The 23,343-nt window shown below is 44.4% G+C and overlaps 1 protein-coding gene across 6 annotated transcripts in view; it reads right to left on the reverse strand.

Annotated features, from left to right (window-relative positions):
• cep290 (centrosomal protein 290) overlaps positions 1-23,343 on the reverse strand; it is a 91,338-nt gene that overhangs the window by 429 nt on the left and 67,566 nt on the right. For 3 of the 6 annotated variants that reach the window (XM_033038005.1, XM_033038006.1, XM_033038002.1), the window contains 13 exons: positions 21,522-21,667; positions 18,868-19,023; positions 17,278-17,401; positions 15,229-15,363; positions 13,569-13,655; positions 12,628-12,795; positions 12,049-12,171; positions 10,462-10,634; positions 8,368-8,509; positions 7,584-7,657; positions 4,948-5,048; positions 3,660-3,748; positions 2,388-3,021 (listed from right to left, as the gene is read on the reverse strand). In XM_033038005.1, the coding sequence (XP_032893896.1) occupies positions 2,839-3,021; positions 3,660-3,748; positions 4,948-5,048; positions 7,584-7,657; positions 8,368-8,509; positions 10,462-10,634; positions 12,049-12,171; positions 12,628-12,795; positions 13,569-13,655; positions 15,229-15,363; positions 17,278-17,401; positions 18,868-19,023; positions 21,522-21,667 (1,701 nt within the window). In that variant the 3' untranslated portion in view covers positions 2,388-2,838. Of the gene's footprint in view, positions 1-2,387; positions 3,022-3,659; positions 3,749-4,947; positions 5,049-7,583; positions 7,658-8,367; positions 8,510-10,461; positions 10,635-12,048; positions 12,172-12,627; positions 12,796-13,568; positions 13,656-15,228; positions 15,364-17,277; positions 17,402-18,867; positions 19,024-21,521; positions 21,668-23,343 lie in introns of those variants that run through there. The other 3 variants (XM_033038007.1, XM_033038004.1, XM_033038003.1) reach the window with 2 other exon arrangements.

A 23,343-nucleotide genomic window follows, 5' to 3' on the forward strand; every position in this document is an offset into this window, starting at 1 on the left:
CAACCTATCCCAACGTTAATTGCACGTGGTGGGCAAAACATGCAAATGAGTCGCTGCCAACTGATGCAAAGGATTGTGTGGGGAACGTGCTCATTGATTCATCCCCCTGTTAGTGAGGACCTCTTGCTTTACCTGGCATTCTATCAGTGGATGAATGTAAGAGATGTGACAGAAGGCCACTCTTTCCTACAGGGAATGTTTAGGCCTGTAAAACCCCAGCCCTAATATGGATCCTAACTTAATCTTCCTTGTATACTTCAACTAGTTTTCTTCTTCCAGGTTTTCACCCACATGTACAGCCTTAGAACTTGGGTGGGAATGTAACACAGCTATGATTTCAACGTAAAGTCCCAATTATCCCGATGCTACTACTTGAGGTTTGTACAGTCTGTTGGTGAAGGTGATAGACTGGTACTAAGCACCGCTGGGAATCTGCACTGTGCAGAGAATTGGTTAGTTAACAACATGTACAGTGCCCACCATAATGTTTGGGACAAAGACCCATCATTTATTTATTTGCCTCTGTACTCCACAATTTGACATTTGTAATAGAAAAAAAATCACATGTGGTTAAAGTGCACATTGTCAGATTTTAATAAAGGCCATTTTTATACATTTTGGTTTCACCATGTAGAAATTACAGCTGTGTTTATACATCGTCCCCCCATTTCAGGGCACCATAATGTTTGGGACACATGGCTTCACAGGCATTTGTAATTGCTCAGGTGTGTTAAATTGCCTCCTTAATGCAGGTAAAAGAGAGCTCTCAGCACCTAGTCTTTCCATCACCTTTGGAAACTTTTATTGCTATTTATCAACATGAGGACAAAAGTTGTGCCAATGAAAGTCAAAGAAGCCATTATGAGACTGAGAAAAGAATAAAACTGTTAGAGACATCAGCCAAACCTAAGGCTTACCAAAATCAACTGTTTGGAACATCATTAAGAAGAAAGAGAGCTTATGCCCCTGTCCCACTTAGGAAACCTGAACGGAAACCTCTGGAGACTTTGCGCCCCACCCAAGGTTTCCGTGTGGTTCCCGGAGGTTTTTGTCAGTCTCCCTACCTGCTTCCACTACCTGCAACCTCCGGGAACAACCTCGATGGGGGTGTTATGACCTGGGCATGTATGGCTGCTGAAGGTACTGCTCACTTATCTTCATTGATGATACAACTGCTGATGGTAGTAGTATAATGAATTCTGAAGTGTATAAACACATCCTTTCTGCTCAAGGTCAAGGAAATGCCTCAAAACTCATTGGCCGGCGTTTCATTCTACAGCAAGACAATGATCCAAAACATACTGTTAAAGCAACAAAGGAGTTTTTTCAAAGCTAAAAAATTGTCAATTCTTGAGTGACCAAGTCTATCACCCGATCTGAACCCAATTGAGCATGCCTTTTATATGCTGAAGAGAAAACTAAAGGGGACGAGCCCCCAGAACAAGCATAAGCTAAAGATGGCTGCAATACAGGCCTGGCAGAGCATCACCAGAGAAGACATCCAGCAACTGGTGATGTCCATGAATCGCAGACTTCAAGCAGTCATTTCATCCAAAGGATATGCAACAAAATACTAAATGTGACTACTTTCATTTACATGACATCGCTGTCCCAACTATTTTGGTGCCCTGTTGTAATTTCTACATGGTGCAACCAAAATGTATAAAAATGGCCTTTATTAAAATCTGACAATGTGCACTTTAACCACATGTGATTTTTTTTCTATTACAAATCTCAAATTGTGGAATACAGAGGCAAATAAATAAATGATTGGTCTTTGTCCCAAACATTATGGAGGGCAATGTATGGGTCTGTCAGAGAAGAGTTGTACCTGTGTGCACCTTGGTTATGCCAGCAATTATTGCCAGAAGCGGGAGACTGTAGTGTTAATGATCCTTCAGTAAAGTTGACTTGTTGAAGCAAGGAACTGCAGATGCTGCTTTACAAAAGAAGACTGCCCTTGAGTTCCGATCCAAAGCGTCACCTATCCATGTTCTCCCGAGTTACACCAGCATTTTGTGTCTTCATATTGATCTGTTGCTCACCAAGTGAGGGTGATTATATGGGTGTTAGGGTTTATGCGAAGAAGACAGGAGAATGGCGTTGGGAGGGAAAGTTAAATCTGCCATGATTGAATGGCAGAGTAGACTTGATTGGACTAATTCAGCTCCTATAACTTATGAAGTTATAAAGACCACACTGGTAAATGAGCCAACGCTAAGAGTCGCCCGAGTCCCCCCTTTTCAGTCAAAGATCCTCTGAGGATGGTCAATGACAAAACACAAACTTCATCACCGGGCAGCAACATAGTGCTGGATTTTAAAGAATGCTAGACCAAGGGGGACCCGCTGGGTCCCGTCCCCTCAACGTGCGGTTGCGGGGGGTGGGGTGGGGTGGGGGGGGGGGGGGGGGGCTGCGGCGTCACACACACACTAATCTGATTTTGATTAGCTGCTGATACAAAGTGAATTGGGAAGAATTGATCCAAAAATCTCCTCCTCCAATGCGCTTCTGATGACTCTGGAGCACAACTGAGCCAGATTCCAGAGTATATTTAATTTTTGATAACAGCTGGTCAGAGGCTCGTGTTGGGAGATGGAACACACACACACCCCTCTCGGGCACCTAGTGTTGGAATGCACACTTGGTGATCCCAGCAACGTACAAGGCAGCTAAGGTTTTTTGTCACTAAGCCTATCCTGCACACCACACTTTATCTCTTTATATATAGCAAGGTAAGAGTACCAAGGGAATGTTTTTTCTCTTCAGTGATCATCAGTTGTAACAGTTAACAAAACTATGAACACTGGGCTCCTCACCGCCCTGATCGAAGGTGCCTCAGTCGATGGAAACGTTTCCTGGCATCTCCATTCCAAACTGCTCCGATAATTTCTTCAGCTGCTCTTCCAGAAGAATGTTCCGTTTAACTTCCTGGTTGTAGTTGAACTTCAAGTCCTCGAGCTCCTCAAAAAAGCAGGGATCAAAGTTTTCCAGCTCCTTCTTCAACCTCTTAATCTCTTCCTGGAAATACAAAACGTAATTAGATTGTTGAGATAAAACCAAAGTCCGGGCCCATTTTTTCCCCAACGTACAGACCTCTTTTTCCATTTCATAGGAATTCAATCGCGTTAAGTGACGTTTGGTTCAGCTTCATGCAGCTAGAGTTTTTTCATCCCTTTTGCAAACTGAAATATTTAACTAAGCATTTTTGAATTATTTTGTAAATAAGCCAAAGGGGAGGAGGTGGGGAGAAATAGGTTCGATGCCAGGGGGGGCGTTTACCTCAATGGCACATCAAATTCCTCGTATGTTGCAAAACATACTTGGCTAATAAAGTACTATTACGATTATGATGGTGCTCTTGACCAAGAGCTGGAAGGAGGGATTGGTAGCTCTTTTGAATCCAACATGGACTAGATGGGCTGAATGGCCTTGTGTGTTAATAATTTTCAATGATTCTATTCAGTGGGGAACCACAACTGAAACAGTTGTGAAGTAAAAATAGGCATCTATGAAAACTTGTTAATCCTTTGTGGAATCTGACTATTGGTATATTTCCCCATGTCTGGTGGCTACTTAAAATGCAACGTGATGGATATCATTGTATCTTCGAAGTTGTTAGAAAGCAAATTATCTCTGAGTGATTGGAAGCTGCTAACCTGCAGTTGTTGCTTCTCCAGGTCGTGTTGTGTTTGTTCTCCCACCAGTTTGTCGTCTTTAAGTCCACTATCCAATGCTGCATCACAAACTGCAACAGAAACACACACCGGGCCTTGAGTTACTATTCAGTTCAGAACAGGAGGTCTCACTTCTGTCGAGAGAAGAAAAATGTTGCCTGTTTGGAATGAATAAATGACCTTCAATGGATGACATTCTATTGCTCTCAATCGTGGAGTGCTGAATCTGCTGGTTTAATGCACTGTTTACGTGTTAAATGTTTTTGGGGTTGTCAGTGTCGTCGGCAGGGCTAGCATATTTTGCCCACCGTTACTTCCCTTGTAATCTGGTGGTGAGCTGCTGCCTTGAACATTGCAGTACTTGCAGGGAAGATGTTTAGATTGGAGATACAGTGTGGAAACAGGCCCTTCGGCCCATCGAGACCGCACCAACCAGCGACACTATCCTGCACACACTAGGGACAATTTACAATTTTTAACAAGCCAATGCCTACTACCAACCGGTATGCCTTTGGAGTGTGGGAGGAAACCAGAGCACCTGGAGAGAACGTGCAAACTGTACAGACATTACCCGTAGTTAGGATCGAACCCGAGTCTCTGGCGCTGCAAGGCAGCAACTCTTCCTCTGCGCCACTGTGCTGCCCCACACCACTATTGGGGAGGAATTTCCAAGATTTAAACGCAGCCACGATGAAGGGATAATGCACAAGTGGAAAGGGAACCTGGAGAAGATCAGGTTGCTATACGCTCGCTGCCCTTGTGCATCTTGACAGCAGGGTAGATGCCCAGGTCAGTAATGGCAGTGTACTTTGCAATGGTGATGGAGGGACTATATGGTTAGGGTGCTGATCATCTGGGTTAGCTTGCCTTTGGACTTTAGAGATACAGCGTGGAAACAGGCCCTTTGGCCCACTTAGTCACCGCCGACCTGTGATCACCCCATACACTAGCACCATCTCCACACACTAACAACAATTTAGTATTTTACTGAAGCCAATTAACCTACAAACCTGTATGTCTTTGGAGTGTGGGAGGAAACCTACGTGGTCACATGGAGAACGAGCAAACTGCACACCGACAGCACCTGTAGCCAGGATCGAACTTGGGTCTCTGGCGCTGTGGGACAACTACTCTACCATCGCGCCACTGTGCTGCCCACTGTGTCGCCCACTGGGTGGTGTTGGAGCTGCAGGTAAGTGCAGTGTTGACCTACTCCTGCCTCTCATGTTTACATAGACGAAGGCAGTAAGGAAGTAATTTGAAGGTTTACCAGATCTGCTGCTGGTCCCTGGCTCAGCACGAGTGTGCTTGTACATCTCCAGATGGTGGTGGAGTTCTGCCTTCTCTTTCTCCAGTCGGTCGTTTGTCAGCCTTGGAGTTGACCGGATGGAAGAACAGGATTAGAGTACGTCACCTTGCGCAGAGGGTGCAAAAATCAACCAAATCTTTCACACGTTCTGCACATTCCTGTGCTTGCGTGCTTAAATATTTACTCTTGTATATTGCACAAAAGCTGGAACCACTTGTTCCTCAGAAAAATTAAATAAAGTTGAAAAGCTTGATGAAGTCGAGTCAACATTGACTATAATCTTTAGACTAGAGATACAGCGTGGAAACAGGCCCTTCTGCCCACAAAGTCTGTGCCGACCAGCGATCACCCCGTACACGAGCACTATCCTACACACTAGGGACAATTTCCAGAAGCCAATTAACCTACGAACTTACATGTCTTTGGAGTGTGGGAGGAAACTGGACAGGGAGAAACCCCACGTGGTCACAAGGAGATTGTGCAAATTCCAAACAGATAGCACTTGTCAGGATCAAACCATGGTCTCTGGCACTGTAAGGCATCAATTCTACCGCTGCACCACTGTGCTGCCTACCGCTTGCTGAGCCAATTCTTACTCAATGCTAAGCTTGTTCAAGCAGGAGGGTGACGCACCGGCCCACTCCTGCTCTTAGTAAGAATGCAAGGACCAGAGTGGCTCAAGCGATCGCCTAGCCTGCACTGCTGTTCAACACGACCATGAATGATTCTGTCCCAATCACTTTGCCTTAATATTCCCAGATACACAGGTTCACCACCGACTTTCTGGCCACAGGTGCTCTGGCTAATATCCTTTAATCCAGCAATATTACAGGAGTGCACTTGAAATCTCCCCCTCCCCCCTCCTCCTCCCAAAAATTCCCACAAAAATATTGTGCCGAGGCCACGTGAGGTGGCTGATCGCGACCTCATCAGGATTTCCACACCTATCGGCAGATTGAATTTTGCCCCGGTGCCCTGGGCTCTGAAAGTCTGGCCTGGCCGAAACTGGCAGATCCATTCCCATAGCCGACTTCCACGATATCCTGGTCCCTCGGCAGCCTAGGTGGATCGTTCCAGTACCGGTGGACTCCTCTCGGAGGCCATGACATCTGTTGTTCCGGCAAAACAGATAATCCGGAAAGGCTCTGGAACCCATGGTTCTGGAAAATCGGTGGTGGATCTGTACCAACAGTAAGCAAACCCAATAGATTTGTGCTTTGAATCTACACATGGCTGGGAATCCACAGCTCTCCAAGGTAGAGAATTCTGAGAAGGTGGAGCCCTTTGCATGAAGAACGTTCTCACATTGCACCTAAGTGGCCTCTTTACCCTGAAACCATGCCTCCGAGATCAGGATTTCCTATGGACAGAAAAGAACCTCTCAGAGACCACTGTGTCAATCCAGGTCAGAATCTTAATCTCGCTGTCGTTGCCCTACTTTCCTCTGAACTCCAGCAAAGAGACAAGGATTCCAAAATCCCTCTTCACAGATCTCACTCTCATTCCAGGAATGAATCTTGTACATCTAAGTGACAAGGACTCCACACCCAGTATATCTTTCCTCAGGCATAGTGACCAAAAGTGCACATAGTACTGGGGTCTGATCAAGCCTTTTCTACAGGGACCTGTAGCAGAGTGGCCAATCCATATTCTAAACTCCAGACTACACAGTGGTCTATTGATAGGGTAGATGGCCAAAACCTTTTTCCCAGGGTAGAAATGTCCAACACTAGAGGGCATTGCTATAGGGTGAGAGGGGGAACGTTTAATGGAGATATACGGGGCAAGCTTTTACCCAGTGAGGGCCTGGAACGCATTGTCACAAGGGAGATATGATAGTGGCGTTTGAGCGGCTTATAGACAGGCATGGGGAAGGGCAGGGAATAGAAACATAGAAATTAGGTGCAGGAGTAGGCCATTCGGCCCTTCGAGCCTGCACCGCCATTCAATATGATCATGGCTGATCATCCAACTCAGTATCCCGTACCTGCCTTCTCTCCATACCCTCTGATCCTTTTAGCCACAAGGGCCACATCTAACTCCCTCTTAAATATAGCCAATGAACTGGCCTCAACTACCCCCTGTGGCAGAGAGTTCCACAGAAAAAGTTTTTCTCATCTCGGTTTTAAAGGATTTCCCCCTTATCCTTAAGCTGTGACCCCTCTCAGAGTCTCTTGGTTGGAGAATCCCAGAGATTTACTGCCCTCTGTCCATTCGTGGTCCTTGGGATCAGATATAGGATCACCCGTCGTTGTTCCAAACGCTACAGAATACAAACACCTCTCTACATTCCGGCCAGGCATTCCTGAGATCCCATAGATTATACGGGAGGCCAATTAGTTTGGGAACAACAACAGCTGGAACAGATTAAACATTTACCCAGTTCTCAATTACTGGTAAATGCAGCATTTATTTCTGAAATGTCACCCACCATTTTGTGACTGCACCCTGAATAGAGGGATATGGATCATGTTCAGGCAGATGAGGTAAGTTTAACTTGGTATGTTCGGCACAAACATGGACTGAAGGGCCTGTCCTGTGCTACACTGATATTCAATGTTCTTCCGGTTAGAAAGAGAAGTGTTGCTCTATCCTACCTCAGTAACTGAAGTTGTCTGGTGAGGCCAGGTTCTGTCTTGGCTTCGTCGGGGAAATGTTTAAGCACCTCAATCTGCAATGGATAAAAGAAAAAGAAACAGTCAAAATGGACAATGCAAAATTCTACGTTGGGCCTGACCAGGCGTAGATCGCCGAACACTTGCGCTCGGTCCACCAAGGCCCACTGGACCTCTTGGTTGCTAACCATTTTAACTCGCCTTCCCATTCCCACAGGGACCTTTCTGTCCTGCACCTCCTCCATTGTCAGAGTGAGGCCACACACAAACTAGAGAAACAGCATCTCATATTCTGCTTACAACCCAATGGTATCAATGTTGAATTTCTAAAGTTTAGGTCACCTCTCATGGACACTCCCCCCACCCCGACTTTCTCGCCTACAACACCACCCCCCTCTTTCCCCTCCCCTGTGCCCCACCTGGTTCTCTCCCCCTGCCACATTGCTCCCTCTGGCGTTACAATCCACACATCTCACACCTTCCTTTCTTATCTCTGGCCTTTGTTCCAACCATCTGCCTAACAACCGCCCCCCCCCCCCCCTGCCTCTATCCACGTATTACCTGCCACACTTCGCCCTACCTCTCATTTTCCAGCTTTCTTCTACTCCCACGCCCCCAGGATCGGATGATGACCGGCACCGACCCGAAAGGTCATCTATCCATGTTCTCCAGAGATGTTGCCTGACCCACTGAGTTACTCCAGCACTTTGTCCTTGAGTATTAAACAGCACCTGCAGTTCTTTGTTCATACCACGTCTGTTCTCACCTGTTCCTCCATGTCTCCGATTTGTTTTGCCAGTCTTTGCTCGTTGTCAGTCGACTCTATCATCTGCTGCCTGAGGTCAGTGAGGCTTTGATTCTTTTTAACAAGATCATTCTCCATCTCCTTTATTTTGCTCTCGTACATTCTTTAAAGCATGAGAAAATGAATGGCATATTATCTTCAGAACTATTCAGAGTTCATGAATACTCGGAGCAGAATTAGGCCGTTCGGCCCATCAAGTCTATTCTGCCATTCAATCATGGCCGATCTATCTCAACTCCATTCTCCTGCCTTCTCCCCATAACCCGACACCCGTACTAATTAAGAATTTGCCAATCTTGCCTTAAAAATATCCATTGACTTGGCCTCCACAGCTGTCTGTGGCAATGAATTCCACACATTCACCACGGTCTGACTAAAAAAATTCCTCATTTCTTTTCTAAAGGCAAGTCGTTTTATTCTACGGTTGATAAAAATGTTGGAGAAACTCAGCGGGTGCAGCAGCATCTATGGAGCGAAGGAAATAGGCAATGTTTCGGCCCGAAACGAAGGAGCTGATCATGGACTTTAGGAGGGCACATCATCCGAGGACGTACACTCCATTGAGGATAAATGGGGATCCTGTGGATAGGTTGAACTGTTTTAAATATCTGGGAGTCCACATCTCCGAGGATATGACATGGGCATCACACGCCTCAGCACTCGTGAGTAAGGCAAGGCAGCGCCTTTACCACCTCAGGCAATTGAGGAAATTCAGAGTGTCTCCGAGGATCCTCCAGTGCTTCTACGCAGCGGCGGTGGAAAGCATCTTGTCCGGGAACATTACCATCTGGTTTGGGAATTGCTCTGCCAAGGAAAAGAAGGCTCTGCAGAGAGTAGTGCGTTCGGCCGAACGCACTATGGGAACTTCACTTGCCCCCCTGCAGGAACTATACATCAGGAGGTGCAACTCCAGAGCCAACAATATCATGAGAGACCCCTTCCACCCCTGCAACGGACTGTTCCAGCTGCTATGGTCAGGCAAATGCCTCCGTTGCCATGCGGTGAGAACGGAGAGGTTGAGAAGGAGTTTCTTCCCAGAGGCCATTCGGACTGTAAACGCCTATCTCACCAGGGACTAACTCTACTGAACATTTTTCCTTCCATTATTTATTATGTAAAAGAGTATGTGTGTTATGATTGTGTTTATAGTTTGGTTGTTTGGTTGTTTGTCTTTTGCACAAAAGTCCGCGAGCATTGCCACTTTCATTTCACTGCACATCTCGTATGTGTATGTGACAAATAAACTTGACTTGACTTGATGCTGCTGCACCCGCTGAGTTTCTCCAGCATTTTTGTCTACCTTCGATTTTCCAGCATCTGCAGTTCCTTCTTAAACTCTTTTTATTCTACGTGCTCCAATGTTGAAATCTAAATAAGCCTTACCATCAGCCTACAAGTTTACTTTTAAAGATTCTATATTGTTAAAACTTCGTATCAACTGTATCAAAAATAAAATTGCATTGTGTTTAGTTGAGATAGCATGTGGTGAGTGGTAGGATCTCTCTGGACTCTAAATTCCTGAGCAGATCTGTGGCAGACTGCGCGGCACGGTGGCGCAGTGGTAGGGTCGCTGCCTTAAAGTGCCAAAGACCCGGGCTCGATCCTGACTACGGGTGCTGTCTGTACAGAGTTTGTACGTTCTATCCCTGACTTCCGTGGGTTTTCTCCAGAAGCTCCGGTTTCCTCCCACACTCCAAAGACATATAAGTTTGTAGGCCAATTGGCTTAGTACAAATGTAAATTGTCCCTAGTGCTAGTGTGCGGGGATCGCAAGTCAGCGCGGACTCGGTGGGCCAAAGGGTTTGTTTTCATACTGCATCTCTAGACTAAACTAAACTGCTCGAGTTCAGGTGACATTCAGAAAGCTCAACAAATTCAAGACAAAGCCGTCAACATACTGGCATAAGATAGACACAAAATGCTGGAGTAACTTCAGCATCTCTGGATGTAAGAAATGGGTGATGTTTCAGGTCGAGACCCTTCTACTCCAGCATTTTGTGTCTATCTTCGGTATAAACCAGCATCTGCAGTTCTTTCCTGAGTTTAATATGGTACCTCGTTACTACCACGGACTTCCAGCTTTTGCCGTCAGCGCCCTCCAGTTGTGGACCTCTGCTCTCCGCAAAGCTCAGCTGTTTAGTCGTCTCTTCCAACTGCGTGCTCAGTTTCTCGTTCAAAATCTCCAGGTGGCTCTTTGCAATGCGCAGCTTTTCAGAATTGTCACCCTCCTGCCACAAAGCAGACATTTAGCACAAGACAGATCTCAGTCCCATTTCTGTCTGCTACAGGGTCATCAGAACTTGAGTGGTGATGTTTTCCAAGTCAGATATTGTGACATGCAACAAAGTGAAATAGCTGGGAAATACGGGTAGCTGAGCAGGATCCGTGTAGAGAGAGACACAGAATTAACCTTTAAGACAATCATTCTTTATGTGCTGGATACAAAGTGCTGGAGTAACTCAGCGGGTCAGGCAGCATCTCTGAGGAACATGGAGAGGTGATGTTTATGGTTGGGACCCTTCTTCAGACTGATTGTGGATGGAGGTGGTGAGGGGGGGAAGAAAGCAGGAAGAGAGAAGGGGAAGGGTCGGGACCCTTCTTCTGCAGAGCTGCAGCCTGACGTTGATTACTCCAGCACTGTGTGTGTTTTTGGTAAACCAGCATCTGCAGTTTCTTGTGAATTTACAGCTGATATGTAGAAAGTGGAATGGAAGAGCACAGATGCAGTTTGACTCGGTGTGTATTACCAATGGTTTCTGTTTACACTACAGAAAACTAATCGTCACGGGGTGTGCTGCTCAACGGACAAGTTGATCTGTATCGTGAGTGGAAGCCACTAAATGGAAGAACTTTTTTCACACAGAGAGTGGTGAATCTCTGGAACTCCCTGCCACAGAGGGTAGTCGAGGCCAGTTCATTGGCTATATTTAAGAGGGAGTTAGATGTGGCCCTTGTGGCTAAGGGGATCAGAGGGTATGGAGAGAAGGCAGGTACGGGATACTGAGTTGGATGATCAGCCATGATCATATTGAATGGCGGTGCAGGCTCGAAGGGCCAAATGGCCTACTCCTGCACCTAATTTCTATGTTTCTATGTTTCTATGAAAGGGGTCGTGTTCTCCCTCTGACTTGGTCAAGGAGCACTGAAAGACAGTTACCTAGGCATGAGGCAGCACTCCAGCTACTCAACCAACCAGGCCAGACCCAACAAGTGCGTAATAATAGTAATAATAATTAGACATTAGAGCAGAATTAGGCCATTCGGCCTATAAAATCTACTCTGCCATTCGATCATGGTTCAACCATTCTCCTGCCTTCTCCCTGTAACTTTTGACACCCTTACTAATGAAGAACTTATCAATCTCCATTTAAAAAAATACACAAAGACTTGACATCCACAGCAGTCTCTGGCAATGAATTCACCACCCTGCCACTAAGGAAATTCACCCTCATCTCCTTCAACAGGTCAGAAATTCGCCTTCATCATAGGCTTAAAGGCAAGCCAACAACCGTAGCTCCGGCAGGTAGGCAGGGTTAATGATGGGGGGGGGGGGGGGGAAGGTTAAAGGGTATCTTTAATAAAAATTGAAACTTTCCAGATCAGGAAAAAACCTAGAACAGGGGAGACTTTCAGTTTCTTTACCCTTTTGATTTCTTTTCGTAATCGCTCATTTTCAGCCAAGATCTTCTCCATGCCTTTTGTTTTGGTCTCGTATCGTGAACTCAGCTGCCCGCCGATCTGCAGCTTTAGTTTCTCGAGCTCTGCCTGAAACAGAGCATGTCACTTGGCATGAAAACCTTGGTGCGCTGTGTTGTGAGACAGCAGTCAGCATCTCTCTAATTAACTTATTAAAGCACAAAATGTTAAAAGTATCACAAGACCCCGACGGGTCACGGCCAAACCCTGGCGGCAGGGGCCTGGCTCGCCCTCCCGCCAAGTGAAGGAGGCCGGGCGAGGGGAGAGACGACGGTTCGCTGGACAACCCGGACGGAGGGGACGGCTGCAATGGGCCCTTATGGCCAGCTGTAGCTGGGACCGTGAAAATGGCGCCACAACCTGGCGACTCTTGTACATGGACTCAGTGGACTGTTTCTATGCATTCTGAATTTTATCTGGGATTGTACAGTTCTCACCATCACCACCAGTGATATTGGCTTGGCATTGGGAAGGCATAGATACAGCATATCTACAAATTGAAAATATAGCAATGCTGACACAAACCTTAAGCTTTTCATTTTCCATTTCTAGACAGGTTCTTCTCTCACAGGACACCACGCCAGGGGCTTTCTTCAGCTCCTCGTTCTCTCGTTGCACTCTCTCCACCACCTTCTTCATCAGCCCGATCGTTTTCTCTAGTTCAGGCACCGTTTTGCCACTGCGTCCAGACTGCTAAACAACAGACATAGCACATAGAACATTACAGCACAGAACAGGCCCTTCGGCCCACAATGTCTGTGCCACACATGATACCAAGACCATCATTTATCCATCTGCACATTTGCACTTTCTCCCTGTGACCGCGTGGGTTTTCTCCGGGTGCTCCAGTTTCCTCCCACATCTCAAAGACATACAGGTTTGTAGGTTAATTGGCTTTGGTAAAATTGTAAATTGTTCCCTCGTGGGTAGGATAGTGCTAGTGTATGGGATGATCACTGGTCGGTGTGGACTTGGTGGGCAGAAGGGCCTGTTCCCATACTGTATCTCTAAACTAAACCCATATCCCTCCATATGCCTGTCCAAACACCTTTCAAATGCCATTAACATTTCTGCCACAACCACCAGCTCTGGCAGCGTGTTCCAGGCACTCACCACCCTCTGTGTAAAAAAACCTGCCTCATACATCTCCTTTAAACTTTTATATCCATCCCAGATGTATGCAGACTCACATTAGCACGGTATTTTCAGCTCCTAAGCTGCAATGAAACTAATTATTGTCCTTGTAAGCTGTCTGATGAAGGGTCTCGGCCTGAATATTCCTTTTCTCCAGAGATGCTGTCTAACCCGCTGAGTTACTTCAGCATTTTGTGTCTGTTTATTGTCCTTGTGCAACAGTTTTAATAAAGAATGCACTTAGCACTCTTAGCAATGGTATGAGTCTGAATCGTTGTAGGTTCTGATTTATGTGGGTGTACATTCAGTGATATGCACATTCTCACACATACCCCTCGAATGCTTCCAAGCTTTCGTTCCATATCTGCTTTCTCCTTCTTGAGCAGTTGATACATTTCCTGTAAATTAACTATTTGATCCTGGAAAAGAGGAAAGAATGAATTAACGTAGGTAGTAAATCATAGACTAAATCCCTGCATTTAACTCCATTATCCAATCCAACTCATCACCAAACTCGCGGGACTTGGAGTCAGCAGTCATCTCTGCAACTGGAACCTCAACTTCCTGACCAACAGACCCCAATCAGTGAGAATAGAGGAAAAATCATTTTCTACGAATCAGTCTGAAGAAGGGTCTCGACCCGAAACATCACCCATTCATTCTCTCCAGAGATGCTACCTGTCCCGCTGAGTTACTCCAGCATTTTGTGTCTACCTTCGATTTAAACCAGCATCTGCAGTTCTTTCCTAAACAAACATATATTGGCAGCCAAGAAATTTATCCTTTGATCTTTTCAGTCATACAATATTAAGAAATGAGCAGGACTTCATGAAAGAAAATATAAAGTCTCCTGGAATCAGTGAATCTGGTGTGGAGCATATGAACTATTAGCTTGAGTGAAAAATTAACCCTAGAAAAATGAATGGGGTTCAAATGTGATAAATGTCCAGCATCTAAAGACCTCAATCCAAAGGCATTGGAATTGGTAGCTTCAGGGTTTGTTAATGCATCAATTATAATCTTCTAGACACTCGAACAGGTCTCAAAGACTGGAAAACAGCAATTCTCTCCAGAGATGCTGCCTGTCCCGCTGAGTTACTCCAGCTTTTATGTGTCTATCTTCGGTTTAAACCAGGATCTGCAGTTCCTTCTTACACAAAGTTCAACCATACTATTTGCCACACAAATTTCATTATATTTAGCAAAATACAAAGTGCTGGAAGAAACCTAATCTGAAGAAGGGTCCCAACACAAAATGTCATCTGTCAATTTCCCTCCACAGATGCTGCTTGATATCCTGAGTTCCTCCAGTTTGCAGTAACAAAAATAAACATCGCTATTGAAAAGATCTTTATTTTTGAAAATCCTGCAGAAAAAGAAGTTGCCAGTTTGAAACTCTCTAGCCCTGTGATAGTGTGGGTTTTCTCCGGGTGCTTTGGTTTCCTCCCATATTCTAAAGTCTTACAGGTTTGTTGGCTGATTGGCTTTGGTAAAATTGTAAATTGCCCCTAATGTGTAGGACAGTGCTCGTGTATGGGGATCACTGGTCAGTGTGGACGTGGTGGGCCGAAAAGCCTGCAACTCCAAACTAAATTAAATTTCCAAATGTGCCAAGCCAAATGAACATATATTGGGATAGACAAAAAGTGCTGGAGTAACTTAGCCGGTCAGGCAGCATCTCAGGAGGAAAAGGATAGGTGACGTTTCGGGCCGAACTCCTTCAGACTGAGATTCAGGGGAGAGGTAAACTCTTTCCCTCTCCCCTAACTCTCAGTGTGCACACGGGTCTTGACCTGAAACGTCACCTTTTTTTTTTTCTCCGGAGATGCTGCCTGAGTTACTCCAACATTTTGTGTCTATCTTCGGTGTAAACCAGCATCTGTAGTTCCTTCCTACATATATATTGGACGTATATTGGGAGTAATTCCAAAAGACCCACAATATTTCCCTGCATATCCCGCAGTGAACATTATCTACTCATCCAAAGCTTACCCTTAATCGTGGTAAATCCTTGTTGGCCTGCTCTAGTTGAAACCGCAGTTCTACGTTATCTGCAGACAGACCAAGGTTCTCCTTTTGAAGCTGCTGTTCCTTTTGAGATGAAGCATCAGATCCAATCCCAGAGGTCTGAGTGAAATAATAAAACAGACCGTCAGAAAAACATGGAGTTTTCCACATGAAACGCTGCACGGATAAGCTCTTTTGCGTTAAAGCCATTGTTACAAATCTAAAAGGTGGAAGGACATATTTGCAGGAAAAGTTAAGATCAGAATTTACTTGAGAGAGATTTGCACTATTGGTCTACATTTCTGAAAAGCTTTGCTAATTGAGCATTTAAGAATAAGTTTTTGTCTACTGCTTATTTTAAGGGTAGGGTGAAGGAGGTTATTTCAGCTAGGTTTATTGGCGGACAACCTGAAGCTGATTTTCAGAGACCCTGTGCTCCTCGGACTGCGATCCTCCCTGTTCTTCTGCTGTTGCCGGATCCGCTTCATCCCCCATTTCAGGCGCCAGTTCGCTGGCACTACTTGTGCTCTCCTCGCCACTCCTTGCATCCCAGGAAGGATCACTTATTCCTGGCACCTCCATCTCTCCACCCAAGTTGGTGTTAGCTTGCCGTTCTTCTGTTTCCTCCAGTTTCACTTCAATCTCTTCCGCACCCGAGGGTTCATCCCTGTTCATTTTGTCCCCAATCACTGCATCGTTGGTGGGAGGCTGTTCCACCTGGACGTCGGTGCATGCATCCTCCGCTGTCAAAGCTGAAGCCAGCCGCCCGCTATCATCGTTTCCACTGCCTTGCTCAGCTTTCCCATCTGCGGAAGTTGTGATTTCCAGTTGGTCGTAAATCCGATTGCTCTTTCGCAGACGGAATATTGCTTTTGGGCTGGTTCGCATTGTTAGCTTTTTGTCAGTGCTCGCTTGTTGTGAAACAATGACAGGTTCATCGTGTACATGTGGATCCAAAGTCCGTATGGACTATAGACGTGCACAAAGAGTGGTCGTGTAGTATACGAGGAAAAGGGACAGGCACAGAGAAAGAAAACTGGATGAAAGAAAATACAGATAACAGTGCACTAAAGACATATTTTCCATTTAATTTTTTTGCAAACCACATTCAAAATCTCATTTGTACTGTCACTACTTTATAATGTGAATAACGTTTAGTGCAAGATGAAGTGTACTGGACTATGTGCAAGATGAAGTGTACTGGACTATGTTCATGTTTTCCCTTTATCATGTATCTGTACACTATGAATGGCTCCATTGTAATCATGTATTGTCTTTCCGCTGACTGGTTAGCATGCAACAGAACTTTTCACTGTACCTCAGTATAAGAGACAATTAACTAAACTCAACTCAATTTCTAGACTGCTAAAACTAATCCAAAAGTTTAAGAAGAGTACGGGTGGCAGAGTGGCGTAACGGAGACCTGGTGTCTAACAGTGCCAGAGACCCGGGTTAGATCTTAACTATTGGTGCTGTCAGAAAGGCGTTTGAACGTTCTCCCTGTGACCGTGTGGATTTTCTCTGGGTGCTCCGGTTTCCTCCCACATTCCAAAGACATACAGTTTTGCAGGTTAATTGGCTTTGGTAAAATTATAAATTGTCCCTAGTGCCTAGGATAATGTTAGTGTATGGGGTGATCGCTGGTCGGCGCAAACTCAGTGGGCCGAAGGGCATGTTTCCACGCTGTATTTCTAAAGTAATAGTCGAAAGTAAACAAGAAGCCGCATTTCCAATTATTTCGTTTTTATATCAATGTGAAAACTTAAAATGAATTATTTGCATTTTTTCTTTCGAACTTGTTGGGTTCTGGGATTGAAATAAATTGAAAGAAAGATTTATTCACACACTCCAAAGACGCACAGATTTGTAGGTGAATTGGCTTTGCTAAAATTCTAAATTGTCCCTAGTGTGTGGGATAGTGATCGACGAGGACTCGGTGGGACAAAGGTCCTGTTTCTGCACTGTATCTAAAGTCTAAAGCTAACTAAATTCTATTGGTTACTGTTTTCTTAAAATATTAAAACAATGACATACCGATGGTCTGGATAAAGTGCTTGCAGACAGCTGTCTTTCCAAAGCTTGTATCTTTTCATGCAAGTAACGATTCTTCAATGTTAAATCTTCCACCACCGAGTCCCTTGGTAAAGCTTGTTGTTGCCTTAGACAAAACAACACATGATAAATGCATCTTTATTAGGATGGAATTTAAAAAATACTCAACGTCATCCGTTGGGGAAACAGACCCAACGAGTCTGCACTTGGTCTAGTAACATATAAAATTATGAGAGGCATAGTAGATAGACAGTCAGAACATTTTTCCCAAGGTGGAAATGGTCAACACTAGAGGGCATAGCTATAAGATGATGGGGAATTTTAAAGGAGATGTGCGGGGCAATTTTATTTTACGCAGGAAGAAATGGGGCCCTGGAACGCGTTGCCTGGGATGGTGGCGGAGGCAGATACAATAGTGGTGTTTAAGAGGCTTTTAGATAGAGATATTAAAGTGCAGGGAATAGAAGCAGATGAATCATGTACAGGCAAATGAAATCAATTTAACGTGACGTCATGTTCGGCATAACACATTGTGGGCCGAAGGGCCCGTTCCTCTGCTGTACTGTTCCATGTTATATGATGCTTTGAAAATGGTTGATTCATACATCTTTTCAGATGGGCGACGAAAGCTGGAGATCGGCTAGACTCCACAGAGGCAGAACCCGAGGACAGGAGTGGATGTACCGAATCTTAGAATTATTTTCTCAAGACGGCTATGGAGCCTCAGTTTCTGTGCACATTTAAAGCAGAGATTGAGAGATTTTAAGACATTAAGGAAATAATATGGGGCTGGTGCAGGAAAAAAAAAAGTGGTAAAAGATCAGTTAAGATCTTATTGAATGGTGGAGCAGATACAATGGGCCACATGGACCACTCCTGCATCTATTTCTTATGTTCTTATGAATGCCCCACCTGAGACCCTGGCCAAGATACCTACTGGGTTTGAGAACAAAAGTGAATTTAAATAAAATGGATGGGGCTGTCAGGATTGGGTGCAGCAGATCCTGACCACGGTTGCAGTAGAAGGGTCCAATCATAAACGTCACTGATTTCATTTTCTCCAGAGATGTTGCCCGATCAGCCGAGTTACTCCAGCACTTGGTTTCTTCTTTTGTAAACCAGCATCTGCAGTTTCTTGTGTTTCCATCAACTTACAACTGGAGTTTACATGTACTAACTTATTACTTTCTGGGTAGGGCTTGGAAACTTGAACTCCAAATACTCTGGTGGGTTTCATTTAATGGAGCGTTATGCCTGGTTTTACAGCTTCCTGATTCTGTGGGGATAAGGACATGGGCATTCCCAGTCTCAGCAACCCCACCCTTGGTCATTCGGAACTTAGGAACATCTCCGATGTGAATGACTGCTCTCGGCCTTTACAGTGCCCACGGAAACAGCTTGAAGCCAACCAAAGTTACAAAATGAACATCAAAACATTTACAAAGGAAAGGACCAGTGAGGAGATGGTAGCATATCAAACTCTGATTAGAAGAATTAAGCAAAGGTTAAAAGATCAACAATGAAAGTATCTGGATCTATTGACATACTTTGAAATTGATGTATCTTATTCACCTCATGGTTGCCATCTGATCTTGAAGCTCCATATTCTTTCTCCTTAAATCTTCAATCTCTCTATCACAATCCATAGTTCTGACACCTATTACCTGGTCTGCTGTAATCCCACGAGCTTTCAGCTTTCTCTGTAAATATAGCTTTTCCTGGTCAACTCTGCAATTGAGCACATTTATTATATCCATATGTTACTGAACATCTTGTTTTTTTTCCCCCACAATCCGAAGACATATAGGTTTGTAAGTTATTTGGCTTCTGTAAAAAGTCCCTAGTGTGCAGGATAGTGCTGGTGTACATGGTGATTACTGGTCGATGTGGCCTTTGTGGGCCGAAGGGCCTGTTTCCATGCAGTACCCGAAAGTCTACCATACAGTGCCCTCCATAATGTCTGGGACAAAGACCCATAATTTATTTATATGCCACTGTACGCTACAATTTGAGATTTGTTATAGAAAAAAAATCGCGTGTGGTTAAAGTGTACATTGTCAGATTTTAATAAAGGCTATTTTTATACATTTTGGTTGCACCATGTAGAAATTACAGCAGAGTTTATACATAGTCCCCCTATTTCAAGGCACCATAATGCTTGGGACACAGCAATGTCAATGAAAATAGTCATGTTTAGTATTTTGTTGCATATCCTTTGCATGCAATGACTGCTTGAAGTCTGCGACTCATGGACATCACCAGTTGCTGGGTGTCTTCTATGGTGATGCTCTGCCAGGCCTGGATTGCAGCCATCGTTAGCTTATGCTTGTTTTGGGGGCTAGTCCCCTACAATTTTCTCCTCAGCATATAAAAGGCATGCTCAATTGGCCACTCAAGAACTGACCATTTTTAAGCTTTGAAAAACTCCTTTGTTGCTTTAGCAGTATGTTTGGGAGCATTGTCTTGCTGTAGAATGAACCGCCGGCCAATGAGTTTTGAGGCATTTGTTTGAACTTGAGCAGATAGGATGCGTCTTATACACTTCAGAATTCATTATGCTACTACCATCAGCAGATGTATCATCAATGAAGATAAGTGAGCCAGTACCTTCAGCAACCATACATGCCCAGGCCATAACACCCCACCACCGTGTTTCACAGATGAGGTGGTATGCTTTGGATCTTGGGCAGTTCCTTCTCTCCTCCATACTTTGCTCTTGCCATCACTCTGATTATAAGTTAATCTTCATCTCATCCGTCTACAAGACCTTTTTCCAGTACTGTGGTTGCTCTTTTAAGTACTTCGTGGCAAACTGTAACCTGGGTCATCCTATTTTTGCGGCTAATCAGTGGTTTTCATCTCGCAGTGTTGCCTCTGTATTTCTGTTCATGAAGTCTTCTGCGGACAGTGGTCATTGACAAATCCACACCTGAAGAATGTTTCTGATCTGTCGGACCAGTGTTTGTGGATCGCAGACTTCAAGCAGTCATTGCAAGCAAAGGATATGCAACAAAATACTAAACATGACTATTTTCATTTACATGACATTGCTGTGTCCCAAATATTATGGTGCCTGAAATGGGGGGACTATGTATAAGCACAGCTGTAATTTCTATATGGTGAAACCAAAATGTATAAAAATGGCCTTGAATAAAATCTGACAATGTGCACTTTAACCACATGTGATTTGTTTCTATTACAAATCTCCAATTAAAGAGTACAGAGGCAATTAAATAAATGATGGGTCTTTGTCCCAAACATTATGGAGGGCACTGTAATTCCTGCCATTGTTTAGCTGGAAGAAATTACAAATAATCTCAGACATCGATTCCAGAAATAAACCTGTGTCAGCATTTATCCAAGGCGGCACTGGTAGAGTTGCTGCCTTACAGTGCCAGAGACCCGGGTTCGATCCTGACTACGGGTGCTCTCTGTGTGGAGTTTGTACGTTCTCCCCGCTGTGGCATGAGTTTTCTCCGGGTGCTCTTGTTTCCTTCCAAGCTCCACACACGTGCTGGTTTGTAGGTTAATTGGCTTCGGTAAAAGAATGCAAATTGTCTCTAGTATACAGGATAGTGCTGGTGTATGGGCATTGCTGGTCAGCGTGGACTTGGTGGGCCAAAGGGCCTGTTTCCGTGCTGCATCTCCAAACTAAACTGCACTAAACTAAAATAATGAAGCAGTAAGATAATTGATGGAAAAATAATGGAAAATGTCACCAAATATTTTATGGTTTCAAAATGTAACGTATAACCATCCTATCTAACTGGAAACATAAAAGAACATTTACAGAAAATGCACTGAGTTCAATGTGTGAGAAATGTCTTGACCTTATTTTAGTACTCACTGTTTTTCATTCCCATTGGATGCACTGTATCTCCCCCTTTGCTCAATCTATTGTACCTGAGTTTTAACTGATTGTATCTATGTATGGTATATCTCATCTGTTTGGACATCATGCAAAACAAAGTTTTTCACTGTACCTTGTTTCATGTGACAATCATAAACCTAAACCTAGTAATCAGCTTTTCTTAGAAAGCCCCCTATTAAAGCACCAAGTTTTAGATCAAATTAATTTTCTGTTTTGATGAAGCTTGGTGATGGGTATGCATGCTGGGTGTTGTGTACTTTGGTGCAATCCTACTAGGTAATGAAACAAGAGTAAATAAAAAGAACACAGGTCACATTATGAGAAACACCAAACAAAATTAAAATAAAAAACTTACTTTGCATACAATTCCTTTAGTGTGGTGACTTGTTTGGTCAGAACTTCTACCGCCTTCTCTTTTTCTTTCAGCTTGCTCTTTGTTCCTTCCAGTCTGGACTGCCACTTTTTGCCTTCTTCCCACCTCACGATTTCCTCTTTGGACGTCTGTATTGTGAGGGAAAGCATTGTTCATGCAGCACAGGTTGTATCAATCGTCAGGCAAAAGTCAATCATCACTTAGATACGAGGAAATGGGGCCATGGCTGGACTCAGCCAAGTGAGAAAGACTGTTCCTCTCAGCTTAATACATGGTGGCTCACGTTCATTCAATGAGTGGCAGAGTGGCGCAGAGGTAGAATTGCTGCTTTACAGCGCCAGAGACTCGGGTTCGATCCTGACCTCAGGTGCTGTCTGTGTGGAGTTTGTACATTCTCCCTGCGACCACATGAGTTTTCTACGGCTGGTCCGGTTTCCTCCCACACTCCAAGGATGTACAGGTTTGTAGGTTAATTAGCTTCTGTAAATTGTCCCTAATGTAGGATAGTGCTGGTGTGCAGGATGATCGCTGGTCAGCACGGACCCAGTGGGCAGAAGGGCCTGTTTCCACGCTGTATCTCTGAAGTCTAAAGATAGAGTGGCAGGCTATGTATCTCCATAAACTAATCTGTGCATATCTCTGAAAAACTGTGGTCTGATACGGATAGAGATGAAAATTACAAAGGCCTTTGACGGCAAATGGACAAATGTTTCTATATGTAAGGAGCCCAGAACTAGTGGTCATAAATGGAAGACATTTGAATAAATCTTGTAAGTCCAGCAACAAAGTATGCAGATAACGTGAGATAATGGAAAACACAAAGGGTTACTGTAGATAATACCATGGATACATGTAACGTTTAGTTTAGAGATACAGCGCGGAAACAGGCCCTTCGGCCAATCGATTCTACGCGGAACAGCAATCCCCGTACAGTAGCACTATCCTACATGCTAGGGACATTGTGCAATTTTTAACAAAGCAATTAACATGCGAACCTGTACGTCTTTGGAGTATGGGAGGAAACCGGAGCACCCGGGGAAAACCCACGTGGTCACGGGGAGAATGTAAAAACTCCGTACAGACAGCACCCATAGTCAGGTTCGAACCGGGTCTCTGGCGCTGCGAGGCAGCATCTCTATCGCTGTGCTATCACGCTGCCCTTTGCGCCACCGTGCTGCACCGTAAAAAAGGATTATATTGCTCATCCCTCTGATCACATGACATTGCAATCGAATTGAAGATCAAATGAAAAGGGCGTAAGAGACCTGTGGAAGATTAAACCCAATGGAAACAGGAGAACAACGGAGAAGGAAACAAGGGTAACTAGTAAAAAATTTGGTTCAGATTGAGGGTGAGATAGGAAGAGATAGAAAGTCAGGATTGAGAGCTAGGAGAGAAAGCCAAAAAAGAAAATCAATTTAGGAAATCTCTAGGAACAATTTACTACCAAACTACGACAAGGATGCACAATTTCTGTTGTTCTCTTGCAGGGACATTAAGCGTGTCCCTAAAAGATGAATTACCAACTTGAAATGGATGCAACAAGATTAATTCTTATAATGAAACTAACCCAGCTATTTCATTCCAATGGGATGGTGACTTTTTGAGTTTTGTCGAGGCTGATTGCAAAAATGTAATATTATTAAAGAGTATATGGTAAATCGAAACCTATGGTCTTTTTTTCCTTGCCGCAATCTGGTGGGCGTATTTACCTGCCAATAGAGTCATACAACACAGAAACAGTCTTTTTGGCCCATTTTGCCCATGCTGCCCAATCTGTACTGATCCCACCTGTCAGTATTTG

This window comes from Amblyraja radiata, chromosome 19, assembly GCF_010909765.2.
Source record: "Amblyraja radiata isolate CabotCenter1 chromosome 19, sAmbRad1.1.pri, whole genome shotgun sequence".
Lineage (NCBI taxonomy): Eukaryota > Metazoa > Chordata > Chondrichthyes > Rajiformes > Rajidae > Amblyraja > Amblyraja radiata.